General features: G+C 40.9%; 1 protein-coding gene across 2 annotated transcripts in view; it reads right to left on the reverse strand.

Moving 5' to 3' along the window:
- pacs2 (phosphofurin acidic cluster sorting protein 2) overlaps positions 1-26,212 on the reverse strand; it is a 95,534-nt gene extending 69,322 nt beyond the window's left edge. For both annotated transcript variants that reach the window (XM_049595506.1, XM_049595505.1), the window contains exon 1: positions 25,814-26,212. In XM_049595506.1, coding sequence (XP_049451463.1) covers positions 25,814-25,932 — 119 coding nt within the window. In that variant the 5' untranslated portion in view covers positions 25,933-26,212. The remainder of the gene's footprint in view (positions 1-25,813) is intronic.
- Between the last annotated feature and the right edge of the window lie 731 nt (positions 26,213-26,943).

A 26,943-nucleotide genomic window follows, 5' to 3' on the forward strand; every position in this document is an offset into this window, starting at 1 on the left:
CAGCTAACTTCCAGCTAACTTCCAGTTTAGCGCTCTGCTAACTTAAATGGGGATAAAATGATTTAGCCACGAGGCTCCTCTAGACTTTTGAGATGTTATCAGACCAAATGGATCAAATCTCCAAAGTAAAACAAGTCATTTTGCTGGAGTTATAAGACTCTAAAAAACTGTATCCAAAGAAAGTAGCTGTCACAATGTAAGTCTATGGGAAAAGTCTTCTTGGGCCCAATGGCATCATGTGATGGATTCACAAGTTGTAACTCCACAGTTTGGCCACTACAAATATTGGCTTCAAAGCCTGGTGCACTTCCTGGGGGCCTGGTTACCCTGGATGTATTAAGAGACCTGGATACAGCATTGGCAGCAGGACCCCATTAATTTCTATAAAAGTTGCTCAGTGGGACATGAAGCCAAAAAAGTTTTTTCTGCAGTATGAAATTGCCCAGATGATCGGCACTGCTTCTGTATCATTGGGCCCACTGAGCAGGCACACTAGAGACTTGCGGCTGCTGAGCACAACTGAGTGGGGCCGAGTGGCCGACTTCCGCCAGCTGAGCTGCTGACTTCCAGTTTAGCCTTCTGCTAACTTGAATGGGGATAAAATGATTTAATCTTGCATCTCTTCTAGACTTTTGAAATGTTATCAGACCGACTGGATCAAATCTTGATAGTGAAACAAGTCATTCTGGGGGGCTGTGACACTCAAAAAATGTATCCACTGAGTTACAGACTTCTCTTTCCCATTGTAAGTCTATGGGAAGAAGTCTTTTTGGGCCCAATGGCATCAGGTGACGGAGCCCGAAATTGCAGTACCACTGTTTGGCCACGACTAAAACTGGCTACAAAGCCTGGTGCACCTTCTGGGGACCTGGTACAGACTCAAGGGTGCTAGCATGGCTTCTAAAGGTATGCTATGCAGGACTGTCAGTTGCTGTTTGTGAACATGCTCACAAGCGAAAGCAAAAGCCAACATCAGATTCACTCTCGTTTTGGAATGAGCTTTGTCTGTTGGGTGGCGGTTCAGCGCTGTGTTGTCGTCCTGAGCTCACCTACACGCTGTGGTCAGGAACATCCCGAACACAGCAAATAAGAAAATCTAGACAGAGGGCAGAGTCTCTGTAGATGAATACACTGCTATACACTTCAAGAGGGACACAAGTTATGATCAAGAGGGATAACTTTACTTTGATTTTCAGGAAAATCCTACATATCTTTAAGGGCAACATATCTGGACTGCATCCTACTCATGACAAAACACCTGCACCACCCATTGTTTTCTTTTTATTATTATTACAAAGGGATTTTTTTTGGCAGTAAATCAACAAGAAAGGTGGAAGAGAAAGAGGGGAATGACCTGTGCTATATGGGCACACTCCACCAGGTGAGCAAGAGGTCACCCCACTTCTGGCATTATATGTCTTTATTCATAGCAATAATGGAGCAATAACAGGAAATGAGGTGCATTTAAACCGGGGATGTTGCAGTTTATGGCGTCTTCACCCCAAAGCCATGAGGGAGAAACTGCTTTCACCTGAAGCCCACACACTCGTGACACATCAAGGTGTTTCAACCCTCTAGAAAAGCGGCAATTTTATGACATGCACTCTGATAACAGCTGTCAACCTGCTACGAAATGCGTCACCTCATCAGGATTGTTCTATTTCAGAGTCGAACAGCAATGACTATCCAGCCCAGCAGCGGTTTCTCACATTCAGACTGAAACAACCTGGTTACTGTACCGTGACTTCTTCTTCTGTCTGTATAATGTGTGTGCTGGTGGGTGCTGCAGGCATTGTGTATTAAATTACACAGACTTAGTCAATTGTGTGCATGAACTCGACCTTCTGAAGCAGAAATTGAAATTTGGGTGTAAAACTTATGTACAAGCACCTTGCAGAGCTGTAAGGAGCTCTGTCTGCTTTTCAAAACAACACATTTTGTAACTGTAAAATATTCTAAATAAAAGAGGATTACCTTGAAACCTGCAGGTTCGGTGCAGTGCACACAGCCACTCAATAGCTTCTTCAGTTTTGTGAATCACAATGTGTGCATGTGTCAATGAATGATTCATGTTCTGAACCAAAAAGTTACCAGTTATATAAAAGTTTGTTTTTAGTCTGCAACAAAATTAGAAGGAGGTCGCTCTGCAGCCTTCAGTCTGTTGTCATAATTGTCTTTTTATCTGCATAACCCAAAAATATCCATATTTAACTTCCTCTGATGATTAGACATTCCTTCATTTCACACACAGCAGTTATTTCTGCTCACTGACGACTGCAAAGTGTTCTCCGCACACAAATAACAAGCTGTTGAATACTGAAGAGCCATCCACAAAGAAGGAGCTTAATAATCAAATCTGTGCACTTCTGCCCCGTGCCAGATGTCCTTGGCAATGAAGGAGGGGGAGAGGTGGAGCAAGCAAACACTGGAGTAGCACTGACGTAGCGCTGCATTCATTAAACCAGAAGAGGAAATCTTCCTTTTTTTATGTATTATGAATGCAAGCCATTAAAAATGCAAGATGGAGAGACATGAATTCTATCTCCTCCATCAGCTCAGAGTACGACTGACCCAGAAACAATTAAAACCACAATGGATCCTGAAACTGATTTATCTCCAGGGAGTATGTGTTTGTGGTATTGAGTATTGAGTATTTCTGCACATATGTGTTTATTAGAGAGAAAAAGAAAAGCGAGGTAAGTATGTAGGTTATGAGTCGACGCTGTGGTTACACCAGCTGACGCAGAGCAGAGGTGAGCGAGGAAACATCAAGCAGCCAGAGCCAAGTCGCTGTTTCATGTTTCTAACCCAAGTGCGGAGAGTCTTACCCAGTACTCAAAATGATCCGTGGCCTCTGAGAGCCCCGGGGGGCCGCAGCAGAAACTGGAATACAAATGAGAGCTTTGTATGCAGCGATGTGCGGCTCCACCCATGATGCCACACTGCCGGACACCCACTTTAATCATCTCTGGTGTAAAAAAAAGCTTGACATTTTCAGCTGGTCTGAACCCAGTGTTCATAATCCGAGACCTTTGAAATCATTACAAAGCGATCATGTGTGGTCACTTTGTTCAACCAGACATATTCAAACTGTCAGATAGAAACACTGATAAATATTTGCATGTGTTTGTTCCTGAAATACCGGCTGGTTTAGTCAGGCACACTGTACATCTCTGACACAGATATGGAAAGTGTATGGATGAATCTACACCTGGGTTCTACTGCAAAAAATATGTGGACACCTAAATGTGACTGTGTTAAAATGCTGCTTCAGTGTAACAGCCTCCTCTCTTTGATGTGGCTGCAGGGATTTGTCCCGCATTCAGCCAAAGCAACATCAGTGAGGTCCAACACTGACGTTGAAAGATGAGGCCTGGTTCATCCTAAATGTTTTGGAGGGGCTTTGGGTCAGGGCTCTGTGCGTACCAGGCAAGTTTTCCCACACCAAACAGGAAAGGGCTGTCCCCATACTGTTGCCACAAAGTCAGAGGCAAACTGCTGTCTTGTTAATAAACAATAGTTTATTAACATTAACATTTCCCTTAACCCTTTCAAACCTGGAGCAACATCACTTTTTTGTGCTGCTTTCAGACGCCTTTTGCAAGTATTCAAACATTTAGACCCTGAGCAAATTGGTGCAATTTCTTTCAAAAACATGGGGAAAAAAGGCAAAGAGCAACTTGGTCCCAAAAAAGAAATGTCCCAAAAACTGCAAAATATCAATAGATTTAGAAAATAATTTTAAAAAGCTAAGAAAAAAACTTGATTTATAATTATAAGAATTAATTATCTATTACTACAACTATAATTACTATTCCTATAATCATATTATAATTCTATTATAATCATTTTTAATTCAAATTATTATATTTAAAATTATGATACAGAATTATTATAATGTTCATGCTCTTTTTCTGGGTCATTTCCTTGGTTTTTTTTTTTTTTTTAACTTTTTTTTTCTCTATTTACAAATTTCTAGCTATTTTTTTGGGTCATTTCGTTTTTTTGTGGCTCATTACCTTCGTCCGATGTTTTTTAAGGAAACCAAGCCAATTTGCCCCAGTTTCAAAGGGTTAATTGGAACTAAGTGGGCGAGTTCAAACATGAAAAACATCTGGAACAGATCAAAAGTACACAAAAATATGCAGATTTGTCCACATATTTTTGGCTGTATTGACCCAATGTGGCCCATTCCTTCTCCCGTTTGTATCTTGAGTTTTGGTTGCTGGTGCTGGCAATAAAAAGTTCCACCCCTGACTAATTCGCACAGCCTCGCACAGTATGTTTCTTAAAGTTGGGAAAAGATGTCCACAGTCCTGAGGAGCTCACATGGTGTGACACCAAAACATCCACCAGATTAGAAAATAACTAGTTTACAAGCTCATTGGGAGTTGCAATAGCTGTTTTCATGCTGTGCATCACATTCCAGCCCCAAATTTTCAAATACCAATGCTTTCTCATGCCCCTCAGCATGTGATATTGATGCCAAAGGCACCCTGTAGCGTCTTTATGAGATCACCAGGCTTTCAACTATGTCTGAGATCAACACATAAAAATATTAAACCTGAGCCTGATGAAGCCAGACCGTTGTTTCACTAGGCTGGTATTTTGTCAAAGGTACCAGACTATTTATTATTATAATTATAATATTTTAAAGAATAATCTGTAGATCAGTCACTAATGAAATAATCATTAGTTGCAGCCATTTTGTAAAAACCCAGAGCACCATGTGAATTCTAAACCACAGTGTCTGAGTTAAACATTCAGAGTGAAGGTGGGTTAAACAAACAGCCGACACTTCAGATCCCATCACAGCACGATCTGAAGTGTCTGATTTTCATACCGGCCGAAAATTTGTTATAAGGATCTATAATTGCAAACTAAAAAAAAAAAAGTTGTCCTCACTCTTTTGTCTGAGTAATTATAGAGCCGTCTGCAGTCACAACAGTGAAACCACATCTGCACGACTCTGTGCTGTTCGGATGAAGGGCCCTTCGGTGAGATCTCTCATCGCTGCTCTGACAAGTTTCTGCATTATGGTGCTGCTAAAAATGGACGCTCAGAGCACTCTGTCCATTTATAAAAGTGTTTATTAACTGAAGTGGCTGAAAGGGTCACGTTTCAACCACCCAGACCTGTAGCTGTTTTAATATGACGGTCTGTTAAAGCTCTTCATGGACTCAATGTGAGTCTGAGTTTTGTGGCTCAATTGGATGTTTAATACAGTTTGTTTTAAAGCCCATTTTAAAGGACTACTACAAAAACTATGATTTGAATATCAAATTCTACCTGTAGGCTTGAAAGTGGCTCTGAAGCGTGTGGTTTGCTCCTTAATGAAAAACAGTGCATCACAAGCCAAGAAACATCCAGTTTCTAGTACGTCATTACAAGAGATTTCATTGATGATCATTTGTTATGTCTTTATACATTTAAAAACAAGAGCATAGGTTGTTGAAGGTCCACCAAGCAGTGTCACAAATGTTTTAAGATACCTGTTAAAATGCAAAAAAAAAAAAAAATAGCATTCATGGATGCAAAGGTCTTCTGTGATAACATGTCCAACAAACTAGAGGTCATTGGTCAAGTGGGTATCCATAGTCACTTTGAATCACGCTTTAAAGCCTAGGCACACCAAACCAACATCAAAGAACTAGTGGCCACAAAGGTCAACTTTCGCCTTATGTCATCACTGTCTTGGCCAAAAAAATTGCATGTGAACGTACTGCAAAGACTCCAGCCAACAGCCAACCAACACATAAATTCTGTGCCTGCAAGAGAGGAAATAACTCTCCATACCAGCAGGTGGCGATAGTCTGTATCTGCCATTCAAAAAGGGAAACTGGAAGACCGACAGGACGTATTCAAGACGCTAGTTAGCACATTCACATCACAATCTGATGTTGAAAGAACAAATATTTACCGTGTGCTAGAGAATAATAACACAATTACAAACTGTTTCTGCCAAAGAGCTCAGCAGCAAAACAAAAGAAACGTTCTTGACCTTAGCTGATTGTTTACTTACCTCACTTTCATTACTCTTCTTGTACATACATAGCAAATAGTTGCTGCTATATTAATGTTCTGAACGTCACATATAAAGCCCAATATCACAAATCACAATTTGCCTCACAGGGCTTTACAGAATACGACATCCCTCTGACCCTCACAGCGGATAAGGAAAAACTCCCCCAAGAAAACCCTTTAACGGGGAAAAAAATGGTAGAAACCTCAGGAAGAGCAACTGAGGAGGGATCCCTCTTCCAGGACGGACAATCGAGCAATAGATGTCATACAGAACAGATCAGCACAATAAATTAACAGTAAACCGTATAACACAATGAGACAGAAAGAGACAGAGAGAGATGCAGGACAGACGGTAATGACAGTAACTTACAACAACATTAATGAAAGTAATAATATTATAATTAATAATAATATATTAATATCTGATAGTATACATGTGTGACAATAATCATATGTGTATAATAACAGTAGAAGTATGACTAATGATAACAGCAGCAGCAGGAGGTATCTGGCAGGATCACGACAGCAGCACAGTGCTATTGGAGAATTACAGTTACCAGACTTCACCGACTGACAAGTCACTTATTTTCAATATTAAAGGCAACCTATTTTGTGTCTTATAGTTTTACAATGAAGGATTTGCATATCAAATGTGGCCAAAGTTTCAAATAATGAGGTACATAAAAGTAATCCCTGTGAGCAAAAACCTCTGGCTGTTCTGAATACTGTGTTTACAACTGTTCTTCTACTCTGGCTACAATATGTCATAGTGTGACATATTTCTCTATATGGTAATCTGTTCCAGGCATGCCACTGCAAGTGTTCACATGATGAAGTCCACACTGCTACATGTAGCTACATGCTAACAACAGGGAAACATGTAATCCTGGTTGCTGATGTTGTTAATTTCTCCCTGATTTTGAATAAAATTCTTAAACATGTTTGGTTGTGTTTAGATGTATTTTTATATTTATGGTGATTTTTAACAGGAGAAAGTGCCGCTATTCTCCGTAAAAGTCATTCTCTGGCTAGAAGAACACTGCTAACAAGTAGCTACATGCTAACAACATGGAAACATGTAATCTTGGTTGCTGAGGTTGTAAATTTCTCCCTGATTTCAGGTAATATTCCTGCTTGAACATGTCTAGTTGTGTTTAGAAGCTTTTATTGGTGATTTTTAATGTGAGAAAGTACCACTATTGTCCGTAACAGTCATTTCCTGGCTGCAAAACACAGCTAACATACAGAGCTACACGCTAGGGAAAAATAACATTGTGGTTGCTGATTTCTTTCCAATTTCAGACCATATTCCTGCTTGAACTTTATCTGGTTGTGTTTACAAGCTTTAATTGATGCTTTTTTTAATGGGAGAAAGTGCTTCTATTCTCCATTACAGTCATTCCCATCTGCTATCCACACTGCTAACATGTAGCTACATGCTAACAAAAGGGAAACACGTAATCTTGGGTGGTGATTTTGTTAATTTCTCCTCGATTTCAGATCACAGTCCTGCTTGAACATGTCTAGTTGTGTTTAGAATCATTTATTGGTGATTTTTCACAGTAAAAAGTGCTGCTATACTCTGTTAAGTCATTCCCTGGCTGCAAGTACACTGCTAACATACTTTTAGCTACATGCTAATGACAGGGAAACATGTAGTCTTGGTTGCTGAGGTTGTAAATTTCTTCATGCTTATGTCGGATCATATTCCTCTGGAACATGTCTGCTTTGGTTTGGAAATGTTTATTGGTGATTTTGAATGGGATAAAGTGCTGCTATTCTCCATTACAGTCATTAAACAGACTGCTTCAGACAGAGGCTGAATACAGCTCTTCCAGCACAGGATGTATGAGGAAAATAAGGTGTTTTTTGACCATCAAAGCATGTAAACATGTTCTAGTAGAAACCTTAAATACAAGTATGAACCTGAAAATGAGCATATTAGGTCCTCTTTAAAATGTCTACAACGTCAGTCGACGTCAGTGTTGCAGCAGATTAGCTGGACCATGCTGCTGTAGCTTGCTCAGCATCTGGGAGGCCACAGAGGTTATGTTTACAGGCTTGTAAAGCGATGCTTATTTCTGACTGGCAGCGATAATGAATGCTCATTTCGACAGTCATCCAGGGGCAGAGATGAAAGGTTTTAGCTGCCGATGCCAACCTCAGGATTTTCACTGTGTCCATCTGTCCAGCCAATACATCAGGGAGGAGTCCGGTGGAAACACGGAGGAGGTCATATGACTCAGAAGCCCGTGGAGCAAGATGCCAGACGTGGCACAGCAGCTTTCCTAATTACTACAATATGTTAAACCTTCTAAGCTCTCCTCCCGGCCGCAAGTTTTCTAAAAAGGAGCCTGACCTACATTTCTCCTCCATGCTCTGAATTCAGGCAAAGTTCTTTAAGCCTCAGTGAAGGGAGAACTGAAATAGCAACTCCCTCTTTTCACACTGCCTGCTGCAAGAGACGAGGGCCTTCCTGCAAGCAGTTAACCAAAACTACAAGAATAAAAAGGTGTATTCATGGGAGATTATACACTGAAGCTGATGAGGAATTGTCAAGGAGGTGATTCCTTTATGAAACATGCATTTAAGTCATTACTGAGAGACCTAATGTGTGACGACACACTCCACCTAAAATGGGCACAACATCAATAATCAACAACAAAGCCAAGATACACCGGATGCTTTTTGCCATAACTACTGCCAAAGTGCAAAGTAACACAAACACGGTTGCTATGGAAATCAATGACTAATGTATTACAAGGATTTCCCTGGAAGCCAATGTTTGCACACACAAATCAAAACCACAGCCACAGTGGCAATATGACAGCGTCAAGCAACAATAACTCCACTCAGCGCAGGAATTCACATTTCCACGGGCTGAAATAATCAATGTGAGAATGGAGGAACAAATCAAGACATTAGGAAATAAATCAAACACACGGCACCCTGAGTCACGATGAATAATAATGGTGACTAAATGCCTTGAGCGCAAAATGTAAATGTAAAAAATGTCAGAATTACTACACACAATTGAGGCTGATAATTTAGCAGTTGCATCACTAGTGAGGCAGAAAATTTAATTTCAGCCGGAGACAATCGCCCAGGAAAAGTCCATGTTATTAATTTTCTGTGCATCAGTGTGACAGAAAAGATTATAGGGACATTTATGGCAATGAAAGACAGCGGGGCATGTTCACTTGGTTCATTTTCCACCAGTGGTAAAAGTATTTAGAACTTTTAATTAAAAGGTCCAGTGTGTAAGATTTAGGGGCATCTACTGGCAGAACTGGTGTTTAATATTCACACCTTTGTTTCCATGAGTGTGTCATCACCTGAAACTTAGAATCATTGGACCGCATTCACCAACCATTCAAAATTTCTGCTTATAACCAACTTAGGGAGTTTTTATGAACATTCTGACATTAACCAATGTTTAGCTTTGTTCTTCAGGAAGAACAGAATCTATGCACACTTATGAGCACACTTATGTACATTTTGTGTTGACGTTTTATGCAAAACAATTGGTTCTTGCATTTTCTTCAATGCTACAGTTTATAATATAGTAGGATCTAACCCTTTGAAATCTGAAGAAGGCAATGAGCAATAACAGTAGAAATGACCCAAAAAATTAGCAAGAAATTGGTAAAGAGAGAAAATTAAAAACAAGAAAATCAGATAAAAGAAAAGTTTAAAACAAACAAGGAAAATACTTTAAAGAAGAGCTAAAAAATTATAATTATTTGATTATAAATATACAATTTCCCTAGATTTTAAAAAAATAATTTTCTAAATCTATTAATTTTTTGCAATTTGTGGAACGTTTCTTACCAAGTTGCCCATTGCATTTTTCCCCATGTTTTTGAAAGACATTGCATCAATTTGCTCAGGGTTCAAAGGTTTTAATACTTGTGAGAGGCGTCCGACAGCAGCACAAGAAAAGTGATATTGCTCCAGGTTTCAAAGTTAACCAACAATATTATTTTTATCATTCATGACATTTTTAAACAATTATTTTTTTTTTTAAAGAAACACTACCCTAAGGGCCTTTTCCTGGACACATTTTCCCCACAAATACAACACACTAATGTCTTTAGCACAAGCCTATGGCATTTTACATTGTATAAATTAGCCTAGCTGCTAGCAGAGATTTCCTCTGCTCATATGAAGCCAGAATAAATCACATACAAAACTTAAGATGCTATTTTGTGGAGGCTTTATTGTCTTCACAATTTATTGTTTCTTGTCTGTGAAATTAAAGTAAATAAAAGCTTCGTTTCCACTGAGGGAAATGGTTTCAGCTTACAAAAATAGACAGGAGGTCTGCATCGTTGTGGGGTATGTCTACTTCGATGCAGAGCCTATGCCACAGTTAGATTGTTGATTCGATGCAGAAGTATAAATCCAGCTGTGTAGAGGAGTAAAAAGTAGTTCCTGTGAAATGTAGTGGAGTAGAGGTATAACGTATCTTAAACTGGAAAGGTAATACAAGGAATTACATAAAAATGTACTTTTTACATTAACTAATTAATTTTGTTCACAATAAACGTTTCACTGAAACAAAGACTAGTTCTCAAAAACTTCTAAACACGTGTGTCACTGGACGACAGGGACACCTCGGAACATTTTATTCAGGGACGAATGATTCAAAGAGGGACGAGGCAGCCAGCACATACCGCTCTAGAAATGTCACATTTCCTCTTCACTACACTAAGCCTCGGCTGCCTCAATATATAATCTCATCTACATCTGGCACAAAGTTTTGACAAATCTCTCTCTCTTTGCCTTTTTTCAGTCCGTTAACCTCATTTAGCTGCATTACCCACTCAAAGTGCTGGAACAATGTGACAAAGTAAACAGGCCCCAGGATGCCCGCTGTAATCACACAGCTATTTCTATAATTTCAGCTACATTTGGAAATAAGGTCACCTCTGCAGACAGCAATCTCATAGTTCACACAATGACTTTCCTTAGAAATGAGAAGAACTGAGGTTCAATCAGTGAGGTGGACATTATCTATTAAATTACACATTACCTGCAGTAATGTCAGCGGTTATGTTGTTGATGATTTTTAGAGCTTTTCCACTGACAATAAAACAGCTGCGGGAAACAACGCTGATGAGAGCTGCCACCGTGAATCAAAACAGTAAGGTATCAGGCTGTTACAGACAAAATACATGGGACATGGACACGGCTCTTTGCACAGCATTCATTTCCCGTGTGTTTTGGCACTTGCCCACACCTCCAACCTGGTCTCACTCCTGAAGTCATCAAAATCTGGCACTTGGGCAGCGACTTCCTGCGTCAGACCCTGACAAAAAAGGCGTCCTTTACCGTCTGCATAATACACAGTCAGTCGCCGTTAAAGTTTAATGGCACTCGGTGGCCTTGGGGTAAAATGCGGTGGGACAAGAATGAAAGTCAAGGCGGCAAAAGTCCAAGTAGGGCCGGTGGGAGTGGATGGGTTCATCTAACAACAACAATGACAAGAGCGGTGTTTGTGTCCCGTAAGATTCTAAAGTCAAACCCTGTTCTTTTTTCCTAAACCCAACCATGTGCGTTAGTTGTTGGAGGAAAAAAAACATCAATTCACAGTGTCGTTTCAACGTAGTGCGTTTATTTTGAAAGAGACTGTATGTAAACATTAAATTTCCTGTGAAAATACAAGTGTATTTTGAAAGAAGACAATGCATGTAACAGGCAGAACTTGACACGGTGTCCCAGAACATTAACAAACAAAACACCCAGGGTACCTTTCATGTCGTATCTGGACGTGGAAAGTCCACGACCAAATTGTACCAGAGGCAATAGAAAGCAGCAGAGCAACCTAATGGGTGTTTTTATATTTCACATTAAAATAAAGCAATCTAATTAATGCATCCTGTTGTTAAACAAACTAGTTATGATACGATATGACGATATGATACAACACGATACGATACAATACGATACGATGTAACTATGCAACGTGATATACTTTCTTGTCCCAGTAGGGAAATTTGTCTTAGGGTGCTTTCAGACCTAGAGTTGTCTTGCTTTGGTCTGAATCAGGGACGAATTTTGTCACAATGTTGAATAACTGCCTGGAGTTGGTTCGTGTTCTCACGGCAGCATTTACAAGTGGACCAGATCAAACGCCTTGTGTGAGAAAGCTGCTCTTGATTGGTCAGAATTTCCATGTGGGAAAAATCCAGGAAGTAAAGCAAACGTTGAAGAAGAGTACACTTGCAAGATAAATGTGACACTTTCTAATGTCACAATGGAGGGACAACTACGCAGGTTGATTTTAGCGCTGCTCATCGTGGACTATATTGCTGTCATTGTTCATTTTAGTCAAACCATACAGTTTGAAAACGAGGCGCGGCTCCAACTAGAAAACAATGTTTTGATGCATTGGATGTGCTGAATGTGCATATTAAGGCAGTACAGGAGGAGGTGCACATTAATAATCCTCCAGGACTGTAACATGCTCATGTTTAACCCAAACAATGTGTCATGTGACTGCAGTTGGTTCACATCCAGGTCGGAACACCTTCTCACCACAAATGAACCGCACCAGAGTTTATTTGTAACCAGACTGAGACCACCTCTTCAAGAAGGTGAAGGTCCGGTTGTTTTGGTGCACACCTGAGTGTGATTGCTGTGTTCACACCTGCCCAAACAAACCGCAATTAAAGGGGAAATGATCTTGAGTTCGATTGAAACGAATCAAACAGGGAAGATGTGAAAGCACCCTTAGACTCAGGAGCTGCAGTATTGTCGTACTGTAAGTATTGCTGCCTTACAACAATAGTCCAGAAGAAATGAAGCATACACCATTAAAAAAAAAACATAACAACGTACTACACAAAACAGTAATCCACATCAGCTGCTCATGTATTGCACATAAGACCAGCACCCAACAGAGCACCATAAACAAAGCACAACCCCAAAGCATCAAGCAACACTTAAAATCTTAATTGAGGTTGGCACAAATGAATTTTTTAAAACGGTTCAGTTAATTCAGCACCACTTAATACAGTCTCTATGCTCCCACACAATGCACGGCCAGCTGTGTTATCACTCTGCAAAACTCAATACACACACACACACAGTGAAGCTGGCAGCAAGTCTGTGTAGCAGAGAAAAACCCCACTCTGCTCTACGTCGCCTCTGTTCCAGATGTATTTCGGCTGTAAAACCAAATAAATGAGCTACAAGACACTAAGACACTACCTAGAGCTTATACTTTATAAGGGTTTATTACTACAAGCGACACATTTCACATTACACGTAGTCATTTTTTCCAATTTTAATATACATATTTTCATTAGTGCAGCTTTAAGTGAAGAAGCTTCTCTACCAACCACCGTAAAACAATAACCTTAAAATGTTTATCTGTCCCTGCAGATGCTGGTGGCAAACATGTAATTGAAGCTATTGAGGCATTTCATTTTACTGCTCCTGCTGATGAATGAATGAAGCCTCACTCTTTGATATCTCACTAGTAAGCTGTTCTTATCATGTGTCGGGTTCAGCCGGGTGCCATTTCGTCTGCTCTGCGTCACCCTGAGGCCTGTTTAGACTAAAGGACCCTCTGAAGAGGACGTTTTGCCCCCAGACTGAACATTTTCACTGACTTATGAACTGGCCGAGGTTTGTTTAGCTCCGCTGCATCAGAGCTGACATTTCCCTCTGAGAAGCGAACATGCTTGCTCAGTCGAAAATGGAGTTCTCGACTCCATATCTCAAGTGGCACATGTGCTTGTCCCATTTTCCAATTAGCATGAATTTAATTTGGGGACCGTATGCTAATAAAACATCAGCGCTGTAGATCCAGGCAGAATGTTGCACAGTAATACAGTATTCAGCTCCTGAGCCCCGGAGGTATTAAACGCCTCCAACACAAAAGGGGTCTTTAATTTTTCAGCAATTTTCACAACCATTATTCACCCAAAGGAAGATTAACTCTGCTCTGTGTTGCTATGCTGCGTCTTAGTAGCCGCTAATATGCAACTGAATACATCCTTGACACCGCAGATCCGGGTTAAACCAGACTATTTACAGTAATCTGCTGTTTACGTCTGTATTTTATCAGCTGTGTGATACCCGTCAGTCTGCTGCAGGCCTTGACTTTCCACTGAATTTACACCAGCAAACTTCAGTGTAAACAATCCTATATTGTGTCAGGCTTTTCCAGTATTTCAGGTTTTTGTGACCATATAGATACTCTTATATAGCAGCTCTGTCGTGTTCCTAGACTCCTTCTGCTGCAAGGGAGTGGATTAAAACAAGAGCTGAACAGATATTATCAACGCAGGCTCCTTAAAATCAAATATTGTCTGTGGGGAAATAATGGGAGAATACAAAAAGCAGCCAGTGAGGCATGACGCCGGGCGCTGAGGCATGAGGAAAGTCAGCTGGAGGCAAAATTGATCGGCCTGGAGAGTCAAAAAGCATCTCAAATAATGTTTGTGTGCGTGTGTGTGTGTGTGTGTGTGTGTGAGAGGAAGCGTCTGCCCTTTCCCCGTCCTGCCCCGTCTGTCCTCCAGAACAGGCTGCATCAGCAATATGGAGGATATCTGGATATCTTACATAAGGCTCTCTGACTTAACATTCAAACAACACAGCAGAGATCCTCAAAGACGTCGTCTGTGTGGAAAACAAGAAATAAAGTGACTTTGTCAGACTGCTGCACCACTTCAGTCCAGACAGAAATATCTCAACAACTACTGGATGAATCGCAATTAATTCTTGGACAGGCATTCATGGTCCCCAGAGGATAACCCTTACTGACTGACCCACACCTTTCCTTTTGTACCACTGTGAGGTTGACATTTTTGTTTTTTTAGTCAAACATCTCAACACCATTCAGTGGATTACTATGAAATTCAGTGCTTACATTCATGGTCCCCAGAGGATGAATCATACTGGCTTTAGTGATCCTCTAACTTTTTCTGTAGCACCACTATGAGGTTGGCGCTTTCGTTATTTTTTTTTGTCTCAACAGCTATTGAATGAAATGTCATGGTGACATTCATGATCTCAGAGGATATATAATCAGTTTAGAGTTTTCCTTTTAGCACTAATATGAGGTTGACATTTTTGGTCTTTAAGTCAAACTTTTCAACAACTATTCGATGGATTGATGTGAAAGTTGATGCAAACATTCATGGTCCCATTAGGATGGATTTCCATTCAGTCTTCAAAGGATTTTCACTCAATCAGTACAATATCTCAACATCTGCTGGATGAATTGACGCAATTCTTTCTACTGACATTAATGGTTATGGATATTTATGATCCCCAGAGGATACACCTTGGCAACGTTGGTGATTCTTAAACCTTTTCTCCAGCACAATACTGCTGTGAAATTCCGTGCAAACATTCGTGGTCCCCTGAGGATGACTTTCCATTCAATTTTCAAATGATTTTCACTTGTTCAGTAAAATGTCTCAATGTCTGCTGGATGCGTTGGCACATCAGGTTGCAGATATTTATGAATGGATTCATGGTCCCCCACAGGATAAATCCTAGCAACTTTGGTGATCCCAGGACCTTTCTTCTAGCACCACCAGCACGACAGTTTTCACTTGAAATATCTTTGCATTTACTGAATGGATTGGCACAGACATTTTCATTAAACATTCATGGTTCCCAGAGGATGACTCCTACTAACTTTATTGATCCACTGACTTTTCCTCTAGCACCACTATGAGTTTGTCATTTGTGGTTTTTGAGCAAAGTATCTCAGCAACTATTAGATTGAATGTCATGAAATTTGTTGCACACATTCATGTTGCTGTCGGGATGAATTGTAATAACCGGTGATCCCTTAACTTTTCATCTGGCACGCTACGCTGTCAAGCATTACACCTGCTACACACCAGCATGTTAGCATGCTGTTGTTAGCATTTAGCTAAAAGCACCACCAGGTACAGCCTCACAGAGCTGCAGACTCTTCGTCTTGCTTAAACTTCCAAACATTGGTACAGAACAGCCACTGAGTGCAGGACAACAAGAACAACAAGGGGAACATAAAACAATGAAAGGCTTTAACTGCCTCTCATTCATCCTACTCTAAATTCCCGCAGTGTGAGCATCCCAGGCAGCCGGGGGACAAAAGAGCGAGTGTCTCGCTGCTGCTCAAAGCGACATCTCAGCACTCTCGCCACCAACAGGCCCAAATATTACAGCCTACTGGGTCCAGCTGCCACTCGAGGGCCCGTTCAATCCCGCCTCTGTCTCGGAGATTGGCCCCATCTCTCGCGGCACTTAGCCTCACGCCTGTAGGCTGATGCGCAGAAATGCAACTGATGCCCACTTTAGAAATACCAAGAAGAAACACAGCTTCTCACCCTTGGCTCTTCACACCAAAGAGGCTTAGGTGTTCACATCACTGGCGTGATTGATTTTGAACGCAGGTTAGAGGGCTAAAGAGGCTCTTAGAAGACACGTCCATCTTTAGGAATAAGTGTGTAATTATTGGAACACATTCAGACGCCTTGAGTGATGAAAAGCTGCACTTGGTGCTCATTCAAATGCCTCTCACGATGAGCTGACAGAACATAAGAGCACATTTCACACTCACACTCAGGATGTCTGACACACACTGAAGCTGGCTACTGAGGAGTAGAATAAGCACAGCCCTCATTGTACCCTCCATGTACTTCATATCCTGACTTCACATTATGAGCAGCAGCAGACCACATCCTCATAAACTCGCCTATAAAAAAGGCCACATGACAACATTTGCTCTAAATATGACATCTGGATTGTCCAAAACGCAGGTGATTATCATTCAACCACCCTCTAAGATAGGTGATTAAAGCCCCTCCCTCACCAATGATAGGTGATCATTAAGCATCACAGCGTGCTCCACACACGTGTCCTAAAGTGACTCTGTGAAACGTGAGATCAGTGCCGAGGCAGCACTTCTCTATAAGCTTCCCAGACTAATAGTCTTGGGCTTCAGAGACCTCCGAGCCATAGCGAGCGGGATTTATGGAGGCATGAAGAAATTAAGGGATAAATTGATAAAAAAAAAAATCAGGCGAGGAACGGCGTGTGCCAGTTCAAATTAAAAAACGCCACTTGGTCTCTTATGATGTGCAGTAGTTTCCTTGAGTGTTATAACAGCGATGAACCCAGGCGAGGTAAAGGAATACCAGGAAGGGATTAGGACACAAAGGGTTTATCATGTATACAGCACGGATCACATCACTCTCATTTCGGCAACAAAACAGAAACAGAGTGTGTCTACGTTTACTTCTAAACTTGGAAGGAATGCATCACTAGCCTCCTCACTTCTCACCTAGAATATAGTCACGTCTTTCCATCTTATCATATCAGACTCATAAGTTACTGCACAATTCAGTCTTGCTTGCCCTTGAACGCAGCATTAAAACACAGTCCTTCCAGTCTGGTGTTTATTTACCTAAATATCTCAACTATTATTGACAATTGATACCACTCTATCTGTCGCTTAAATATGAGGCTGGAACCAGGAGATGCTTAGCTTAGCTTAGCTTAGCTTAGCATAAAGACTGGAAGCAGGGGAGCTAGCAGTTAGTCTCACAGCAACAGGGTTCCTGGTTTGAACCCAGGGTAGGGGGAGTCCTTTTATGCAGAGTTCTCCCTGTGTCAGTGTGGGATTTCTCCAGGTGCTCCAGCTTCCTCCCACAGTCCAAAGACATGCAGGTTAATTGGTGACTCTAAATTGTCCGTAGGTGTGAATGTGAATGTGAACAGTTGTCTGTCTCTATCGCCCCTTTTACACTGCCAGATTTTCCGCGAATGTTGGGCCGTTTTGCCGGCAAGCTGCGAGCGTTCAGACACACAGAGCCGGATTGGCGAGTTGATCCGAGGTGCCCAATTTTCTGCCTCGTAGGGTAGACATATCGGCGGAACCTTTTTAGTTTAAAAAGACCGAGGTGGCCTTTCGCAACCAGAGGGGCTGTTGATGACTTGTGGGAGGAGCTGTTGATGCTGCACGTGTGACCAACTGGCGGTGGATAAACAGGAAACAGCTAATAGCAGGAATTAGTGAGCAGCTAGTAGCAAGAGGGAAACACAAACCTGACAGACACTGTAAAGATGAGCAACTGGGGAGACAAGGAATTGCGCACCCTCCTTGTCCTCGCAAATGAAGAGGTCATTAACCGTCAGACAACGGGGACGGTGAAGGACGGGCCGACTTACGAGAAGGACTGACCAGCTGCGGCTTCCCTCCATGTCACTGTTTACGTCACACGCTGAGCTACACATTTTGTTACTTGCTCACGCCCCCCATTGCCCTGAAAAAGGCACATTCTGTATAAACAAAAGTAGGTAGGCGACATTTTGCTGCACTCCCCGATTTTGTTTTTATACTGCCAATGCTGAAAGAAGACTGATTGGGCTTTCCTGCAAATTTGCACAATTCCTCGTTAAAAAGGGCTGTAGTGTCAGCCCTGTGATAGTCTGATGACCTGCCTCTCACCCAACGTCAGCTGGGATAGCTCCTAGCCAACCCGTGACCCTTAACAGCATAAGTGCTTACAGAAAATGAATGAATGTTTAATTCTCACAAAAGTGTAAAAAATATGGAGGTGCAGTTTTACGAGCCAGTCACGTGCCAGACTATTTGTTGGCCTGGGGCTGTGACTATCTGGAGCTTCAGATATGAGAGTGGTATCGATCGTCTCATTCACCTCTTGGCAGGAAAGCAAATAAGCTTATTTACCAAAACTATCCTTCGAACACAGCAGCACAGCACAGCTCTGATAAGGGATGATACTAACACGAGGTACACTCAGACATAATTAAACATTACTCAAGACTCATTTTCACACTTTTTTTTAAATGTGTTATTACAAACTAAAGAATCAGTATGTAGCAAACAATCTGTTTTTGATGAGTATCCATTTGGCTGTGTCAGACCTGGTCAACACAGATCTTAGAGATAATTAAATGTGTGAAAAACCCTGATTGTGCACAATTTTATGACTAACATCCAAAGGTTTGCCAAAATCAGCAAAAACATTCTCCCATGTGTCTCCTCTGCTCCGAGTCCCTCTCAGCTTTCTTTCTGTTGTGATGAAAAATAAAATATTAAAGGTGCCCTGTGGAGTTATTTTGTGAACAAACAAATGTTATGTTTGACTAACAATGATGCTGAATGAATGCATTTACTGGTGCATCATCTCTTTGCATTGCATTTATTCTTTATACTCCATACTGTGAACTTTCAGTCCAGTCACCAGAGATTGTACATTTCTGCAAATCATGAATATATTACATTTGTACGTTTCATATTTATCATATCATATTATCATATGAGTGTTTCCAGTGGCAATAGTGCAACAGAAAGCTCTTGTGTTTTTACCTGGACATCACTACATTTCCTGCAGATAAAGTGGCACAAAAAGCTTTTTTTTTTTTTTTTTTGTTTCTTTACAAGGACATCGCTGCTTTTCCAGCGGTTATTGAGTCATGAAAAGCAGTTGGGTTTTTTGGTTGTTTTTTTTTTTTACCAAGACGTCACTGCTTTTTCAGCAGGGATAGCAGAACTAAAAGCAGACATTTTTCTATCAAGACATAACCTTTTTTCCAGTGGGCACGGTGCCATGAAATACTAGTGTTATTTTTGGTTGTTTGTTTTTTACAGGAGACATCACTGCTTTTACAGAGGGCTTGATGCCACGAAAAGTGATTGTTTTTCAACAAGACACTGCTGCTTTTCCAGTGGGAATATTGCCACATAAAGTGGTTGTGTCTTTTACTGAGACAACGCTGCTGTACTTGCTGCGACTGTGTCATGAAAAGCAATTGTTTTTTTCTTTTTTTTTAAACCAAGACACTGCTGTTTTTCTCGCTGCAATAGTGCCACAAAGAGCCGTTTTTTTTGTTTTGTTTTGTTTTTTAAATCTAGACATCGGCTTTTTCAGCTAGGATAGTAGCATGAAAAGTAGTTGTTTTTTTACCATGACATCACTTCATTTTTCAGTGGGGACACTGCCATGAAAAGCGGTTGTTTCTTTACAGAGATGTCACTGCTTTTCCAGCAGGAATAGTGCCACAAAAAAGCGGTTGTCTTTTTACCCAGACGTCGCTGCTTTTCCATCGTGGATAATGGCATGAAAAGTGGTTGTTTTTTTTACAAGACACTGTTGCTTTTCCAGCGAGGACTGTGCCCCCAAAACTGGGTATTTTTAGCCAAAACATGATCTTCTCCTTACCGTAACAAATGTTTTTTATGCCCAATGCAACTATGTCTTGTTAAAAGTTTCAGTGTATCCAATACATAGTAACGTGCAAATGTAATGCATCCAAGATTTGCAGAAACATCCAATGCCAACATGTTTCTGCCGATTCAACTGGATCTTTTGCACATTCCCAGGTCAATATTTCTACTACCCACATTGTACAGCTATATTCTCTAAAAAGATTTTTGTCTTTTTTATATCTATTATTCTTCACTTTTGCAGTATTATGTTTATTGTTTTAGAACCTAAAACCTCATTAAAACCTACTTGGTTATAAACCTGATTCTGATTCCTCACAGTTTTTTGTTGTTTTTTTAATCCTGTATCATTTACATCCATGTTTACTCGCTCCATAGCGCTGCTAGAGGTCAGAGACTCCACAGGGAACCTTTGAAGAAGCGAGCAGTAAAAATATAAAGAGAAACGAAATTTCCCTCTGAAGCTCGACAGCAGTTAGTTTGTTTATCCACCTTGAGCGGCCATTACCACTGAATAAGACACTTGATTTGACATCTGGTTAACAAGCTGACTTCCTCCTGTCTAAACTCTGACAGACGGCAGTCAATAGAGAGCTGCAGCGGTCTTGATTGGCAGTGCGGTGTCTCCGCTGAGCCTCCAACTCACTGTCCAGAAAACTAACACATTAAATAAAGATTTGTTAAACAGCCTGCGCCGTTCATGCTGCCGACAGACACGCAGGGTCACGAGGGATTGAACCCGGCACTGTTTTAGTCACAGAAACCTTTTTATCTACTTGTCCACTCTGCTAAATAACATCACAGCGACGCTATTACTGGAAATGAATTAGTCTTATTTCAGCTAAAAGCTATGCAATGTAATACCAACTGAAGGTATTAACTTAAGAGGATAGAGAGAGGCTAAGGAGAGACGGTCATCACTTTAAAATAAATAAATAAAAACACACATAAACTCGCTCATCTCTCGTATTAATTACAGCATTTTTCTCCCTCTGTGTCTCCACAGGAAGACAGCTGCTGACCAGAGTCTGACAGCAGGTATTAGTCAAACCACAAACTCTATAAAATGTATTTTCCTTATTACATCAAAGCAAAAATGTCCATTTACTTTCCCTGAAACAACTCATATCCAGGGCTGAATATTTATCAGATTTCAACATCATGTCAAAAAGCTTTGATCGCATTACCAGGAACAAAATAAATGTCTTCCTTTGGTCTTTTATCACAGTGAGGTCAAAGAAGTGCACTTATTCTAACATCAATCGTAGCTCCAAGGTTACTGGAGTCCAAACACTGACTCTGAACCACAAATTAATTTCAATGGACAATCTTTCGATCCTGGTCAAAATGTTTAAAATGGATACCACATCAAGAGTTGTTTTTACTGCTCCCATAAGAGATCAGATTTTCCCCTCTCACATCTGCTTTTAATGACAGTGTGAAGCCATCAAAACACAATAAATCCCACGGTTTAAAACTAATGTCTAATTCGTGGCAGCGTAGCCGGAGTCTTACATCAAACGTGTATCTTTCAGGTCACATTTAACTTCAGGGAAATGGACAGCAGAGCGACAGTGAGGTCAATTTTTTGCCATTTATAGTGTTAATTCAAAGCAGGGCTCAGAAATAAGGATTGCCTGATTGCCCACGGCAAGTAAAATGCCACATCGGGCTCGTCAATCTGGCAACTCACTTACCTAAATTGGTAAAAAAAAGAACTTTGTTTATCCAGAGCTGAAGATGTACGTAGCTAAGAAGTGAGCCATGTAGGTTTGTAGCATATGCGCAGTATTGATCTGGCACTTTTAAGAAAATGGTGGGAGGTAAAAACAAAGTTAATGAGCTGAGGCGGAAGAGAGCATTTCAGTTATCCTGGAAAAACGAGTTTAGTTCGGGGGCTATGTATTGCACAATATGACGCAACTTTGAGATCAAGACAGATAAAATGGGGTCGTTTTTTATTTAATTACATATTAACTAACTAGTAGTCAATGTTATTTGATAACGGCTAATACATAAACAATCTGTGTAGGGCAAAGTAAAAATTGACTTTGGGCGAGTAGATCTCTGACCCAGAAAGCTATTTACCCAAGGTCAATTTTTGTTTTATTTAAAACATTAACACTGAACCCTGTTATGGAAGCAAAACTTAACATGACATAACCAGTATGTGTCTGAAAGCAGATTTTAGGAAACAGCTTAACAAGGTTACAGGGCAACAAATAAAAAATAATCCTCAAAAAATGAATAAATAAATGACTAAAACAATTATCTGAGGATTGATTACACGGCAGGTTCAATGACACAGACTATTAAAGCCATAAATAAACATGGTGTACACGAGCCGGGACCATTATCTTCATTACTGATTCATCGTCTAGTTATTGTCTCCACTAATTGTTTGTCCCATAAAACATGAGAAGATTGTGTCGTCAAATGCTCATCACAAGTTCCCAGAGCCTGAGATGACCTCTTAAAATAGTTTGTTTTGTCTGACCAACAGTTTAAAACCAAAATATTTAATTTATGATCATAACAAGACAAGAAACCGAGAAATCAAAACAGAAAATGACACATTTCCCTTAAAAATGACTACAAACAAACAACACACAATAAAAAACATTTGCTGATTAATTCTCTGTCAGTTGAGTTCTCAATTAGTTTTGCAGCTCCTGTATGAGCCTCTGAAGCGCTGTGACGACACCATGAGGGATCATTTTAGTGATTAATATGGGCTGCAGTCGTCTGCTCAGCATCCCACGTGTCTGAGCTGTTCTTTTTTTAACATTCAGGTCAGTTCAGAAGTTTGATTTTATTTAGACAAGAATATTTTACAGACTGTTTTCACAAACTGAAGAATGCAGAACTGCAGAATGAGCGAGTAAGTAAGCAGACTGTGTGTCAGATTTGTACTATTTTCAAGTAGCAACAATTAATCCACTGATCAATTAGTTGTCAACTATTAAATTAATCATCAACTAATTTGATGCTTGATTTATTGGTTTAAGTAATTCTTAAACCAGAGAAGTCACAATTTTCTGATTCTGACCCTTCAATGTGATTTTTTTCTGGTTTCTTGAGATTACGCTGAATATTTTTGGGATTGTGGACAAAACAAGACATTTGAGAACATCTTTCAGGGCTCTGAGAAACACCGGTCAACATATTTCACCACTGACAAATGAGTCGACTTTGAAAATAATTAGTTTCAGCCCTATAGTGAAGGTAGAGAATGAACTTTTGGAGTATTTTACAGTGTTGGTCTGATAAAACAAGTCATTTGAGGACGTCTCATTGAGCTCTGGGAAACTATGACTATGAAACTTTTTACATTATTTCCTGACATTTCTACTATTAAATAATCAGTAGATGAGTCAATAATTAAAATAAGCGTTGGTGGCAGCCATGGATGGATTACTGAACATGCCTACTGGGCACAGGTCCAGGGCCCATAATGTCAGGGGCCCACTGGCCTTCACTTTCAAAATGTCACTCAAATGAACACAAAAAAGGCACAAAATTACCTCAAAAGAACACAAAAACAACAACAAAGAAACACATAACAACCACAGGGAGACACACAATCATCAAAAAGACACAAAATTATCTCAAAGAGACACAAAAGGACTACAATGAGACACGAAACAACCACAAAAAAGACACAAAACCAACAAAAAAGACAAAATTACCCCAAAGAGACACAAAACGACTTCAAAGAGACACCTAACAACCACAAGGAGACACAAAACCAACAAAAAAGACACAAAATTACCCCAAAGAAACACAAAACAACCACAAAGAGAAACAAAACAACTACAAGGAGACACAATACCAACAAAAAAAGACAGAAAATTACCTGAAAGAGACACAAAATGACTACAAAGAGACACGTAACAACCACAGAGACACAAAACCAACAAAAAAGACAGAAAATTACCCCAAAGAGACACAAAACGACTTCAAAGAGACACCTAACAACCACAAGGAGACACAAAACCAACAAAAAAAGACACAAAATTACCTGAAAGAGACACAAAATGACTACAAAGAGACAGGTAACAACCATAAGGAGACACAAAATCAACAAAAAAAGACACAAAATTACCCCAAAGAGACACAAAACGACCACAAAGAGAAACAAAACAACTACAAGGAGACACAATACCAACAAAAAAAAAGACACAAAATTACCTGAGACACAAAATGACTACAAAGAGACAGGTAACAACCATAAGGAGACATAAAACCAACAAAAAAGACACAAAATTACCCCAAAGAGACACAAAACGACCACAAAGAGAAACAAAACAACTACAAGGAGACACAATACCAACAAAAAAAGACAGAAAATTACCTGAAAGAGACACAAAATGACTACAAAGCGACACGTAACAACCACAGAGACACAAAACCAACAAAAAGGACACAAAATTACCCCAAAGAGACACAAAACGACCACAATGACACACAAAATGACTACAAAGAAACAAATAACAACCAAAAGGAAACAAAAATTTACCCCAAAGAGACACAAAACGATTACAAAGAGACACAAAACCAACAAAAATGACACAAAATTACCCCAAAGAGAAACAAAGTGACTACAAGGAGACACATAACGACCACAATGAGATGCAAAATAACGAAAACGTGACACAAATTAACCCCAAAGAGACACAAAACGACTACAGAGACACAGAAGAACCACAACTAGACACAAAACCAACAAAAAAGACACAAAATTACCTTAAAGAGACACTTAAAGACTACACAGACACATAACAAGAAAAGGAGACACAAAATAACAAAAAAGACACACGAAACGACCACAAACAGACACAAAAAACAACAAACCAAGTCTGTGTGTCCTGCTCCTATGTAGGAGAGGTGGTGGGGCCCTCTGTGTATCGGTGCCCAGGGGCCAGCTGTCTCATAATGCACCCATGGCTGCAGCCCCACCATGAAACTCAACATGTGCTGACATGTTAACAGCTTGACCTCTGTGGTAACAATCTGGACAAAAGTGGCGCTTAAGTTTGGGATTGTTCAGTCAAAGTTACATAATGATCATCTAATGATAGCAATCTAAGCAGAGCTGCACATCATAATGAGTCAGTGGGAGGGTTTCAGTGTGAGTCTCTGGGGGTCAGTGGAGCCAAGTGGTCTCCATGGTGCAGCCTGCTGGCACAATGATCTGGCATAAAGCTGGTTATCTGTGCTGACAGCGGAGTGGATGTTGGGAGCTTTAGCACCGGCAGAATAAACACCTTCAGTGTGTGATTGAACAGAGCTCTGAGGCTGCAGCTTATTTGTTTATGACTTGTTTGTGTCGGTGGCCGCCTGCCAACCTGACACCACTTTAAACACGTTATTTACCACTACATGAAAACATGAGCCCGCTGCAGGGCCTGCACGGGCATCCAGTTGGCATGATGATATCACACAGCCCGCTGGTGCTGAGTCGCTGTGCAGCTGGAACGGGAGCAATCTGACAAATGACAGGCTGCATGGCGCATTGGAGACGCTTTAAAGTTTAAAGCACTGGGCGGTGCGGTGCGGCGCGGTGCGGGGTGTGCGGTGCCTTACCTCGGGATGCAGTTCGGGGAGGATCCGTCTATCTCCCAGGTTGCAAACAGGTTCATGGGGACCGGTCTGTTGAGCGCCCCGCTCCCGGGGAAACTCAGCCGGCCACTTCTCTCCGCCATGGTCAGGGCTGCGGGTGGGACTGTCCGACACCGAGCTGGGGATCTGTAAACAGCAGACCGGTGCGGGTCTTCTGTGTGTGCGCGTGCGAGTGTGTCCGTTAAAATCGAGCCGTGACACGCTCACGTTAGTGCGATGTGAGCGGCGCAGGACCAGCTCATTTCTCCGTCCTTGTGGAGCCGGGCAGGTCGGTGAGGTGCTCCTGTGCCGCGGAGGAACTGCAGTGGGAGCAGAGAGGAGTGAACAGACCGACCGCTGAGCTTGTTGTGCCTACCACGCTGCTCCGGGGGTATGGAGGGTGATTAGTGCCACACAGAGGGGGGAGGAGGGGAGGCAGGAAGACCCGGCATACACAGTGTTTCTATAGAGTAGCCTCGAGTCACCACTCTGAATTTTGTCTGGATTCTGGTTCCGGTCTAGAGAGCGGATCCGGAATTCACCAAATTCACCAAAGTAAAAGTGTTCACCAAAGTAAAACTTTAAATTCTGGCGCACCATCGATTTACAATAACAGAAAAAGGTTAACTTAATGGCTTGGGGCTTTTCTTGTAAATTATATCCTTTAAATTAAAAAGTTTCACCGCATTTTTATTAGCTTGGTGCTTTTATTTTGACGGAAAGGTGCATCCATCGAATTCCGGATCCTGTCTCTCTCGCCCTGGTTCCGGTTCCTTACCAAAACGGCCACTAAACAGCCCCAGACTACTGCAGAGTAGGGCTGCAACTAATGATAACTATCATTGTCTGTTAACCTGTCAGTAGTTTGATCTATAAATGTCAGAAAAATGGTTAAAAAAATCTACACCCCAAAAATATTCAGTTTACTATCCAGAAACTAGAAAATATCCACATTTAAAAAGCTGAAATCAAAGAATTATGAGTTTTTTTTCCTTGGAAAAAAAAAAAAGAAACACGAGGGGAGACCAGGGCTGGTTGGCATACAGGTATTTTTCGGTCCTTTTGAAAGTCCATCCTGGTCTCGCTCCGAAGTCGTCGGAATCCGGCTCTTGGGC

Source organism: Epinephelus fuscoguttatus, linkage group LG14 (assembly GCF_011397635.1).
Source record: "Epinephelus fuscoguttatus linkage group LG14, E.fuscoguttatus.final_Chr_v1".
NCBI classification, from domain to species: domain Eukaryota; kingdom Metazoa; phylum Chordata; class Actinopteri; order Perciformes; family Serranidae; genus Epinephelus; species Epinephelus fuscoguttatus.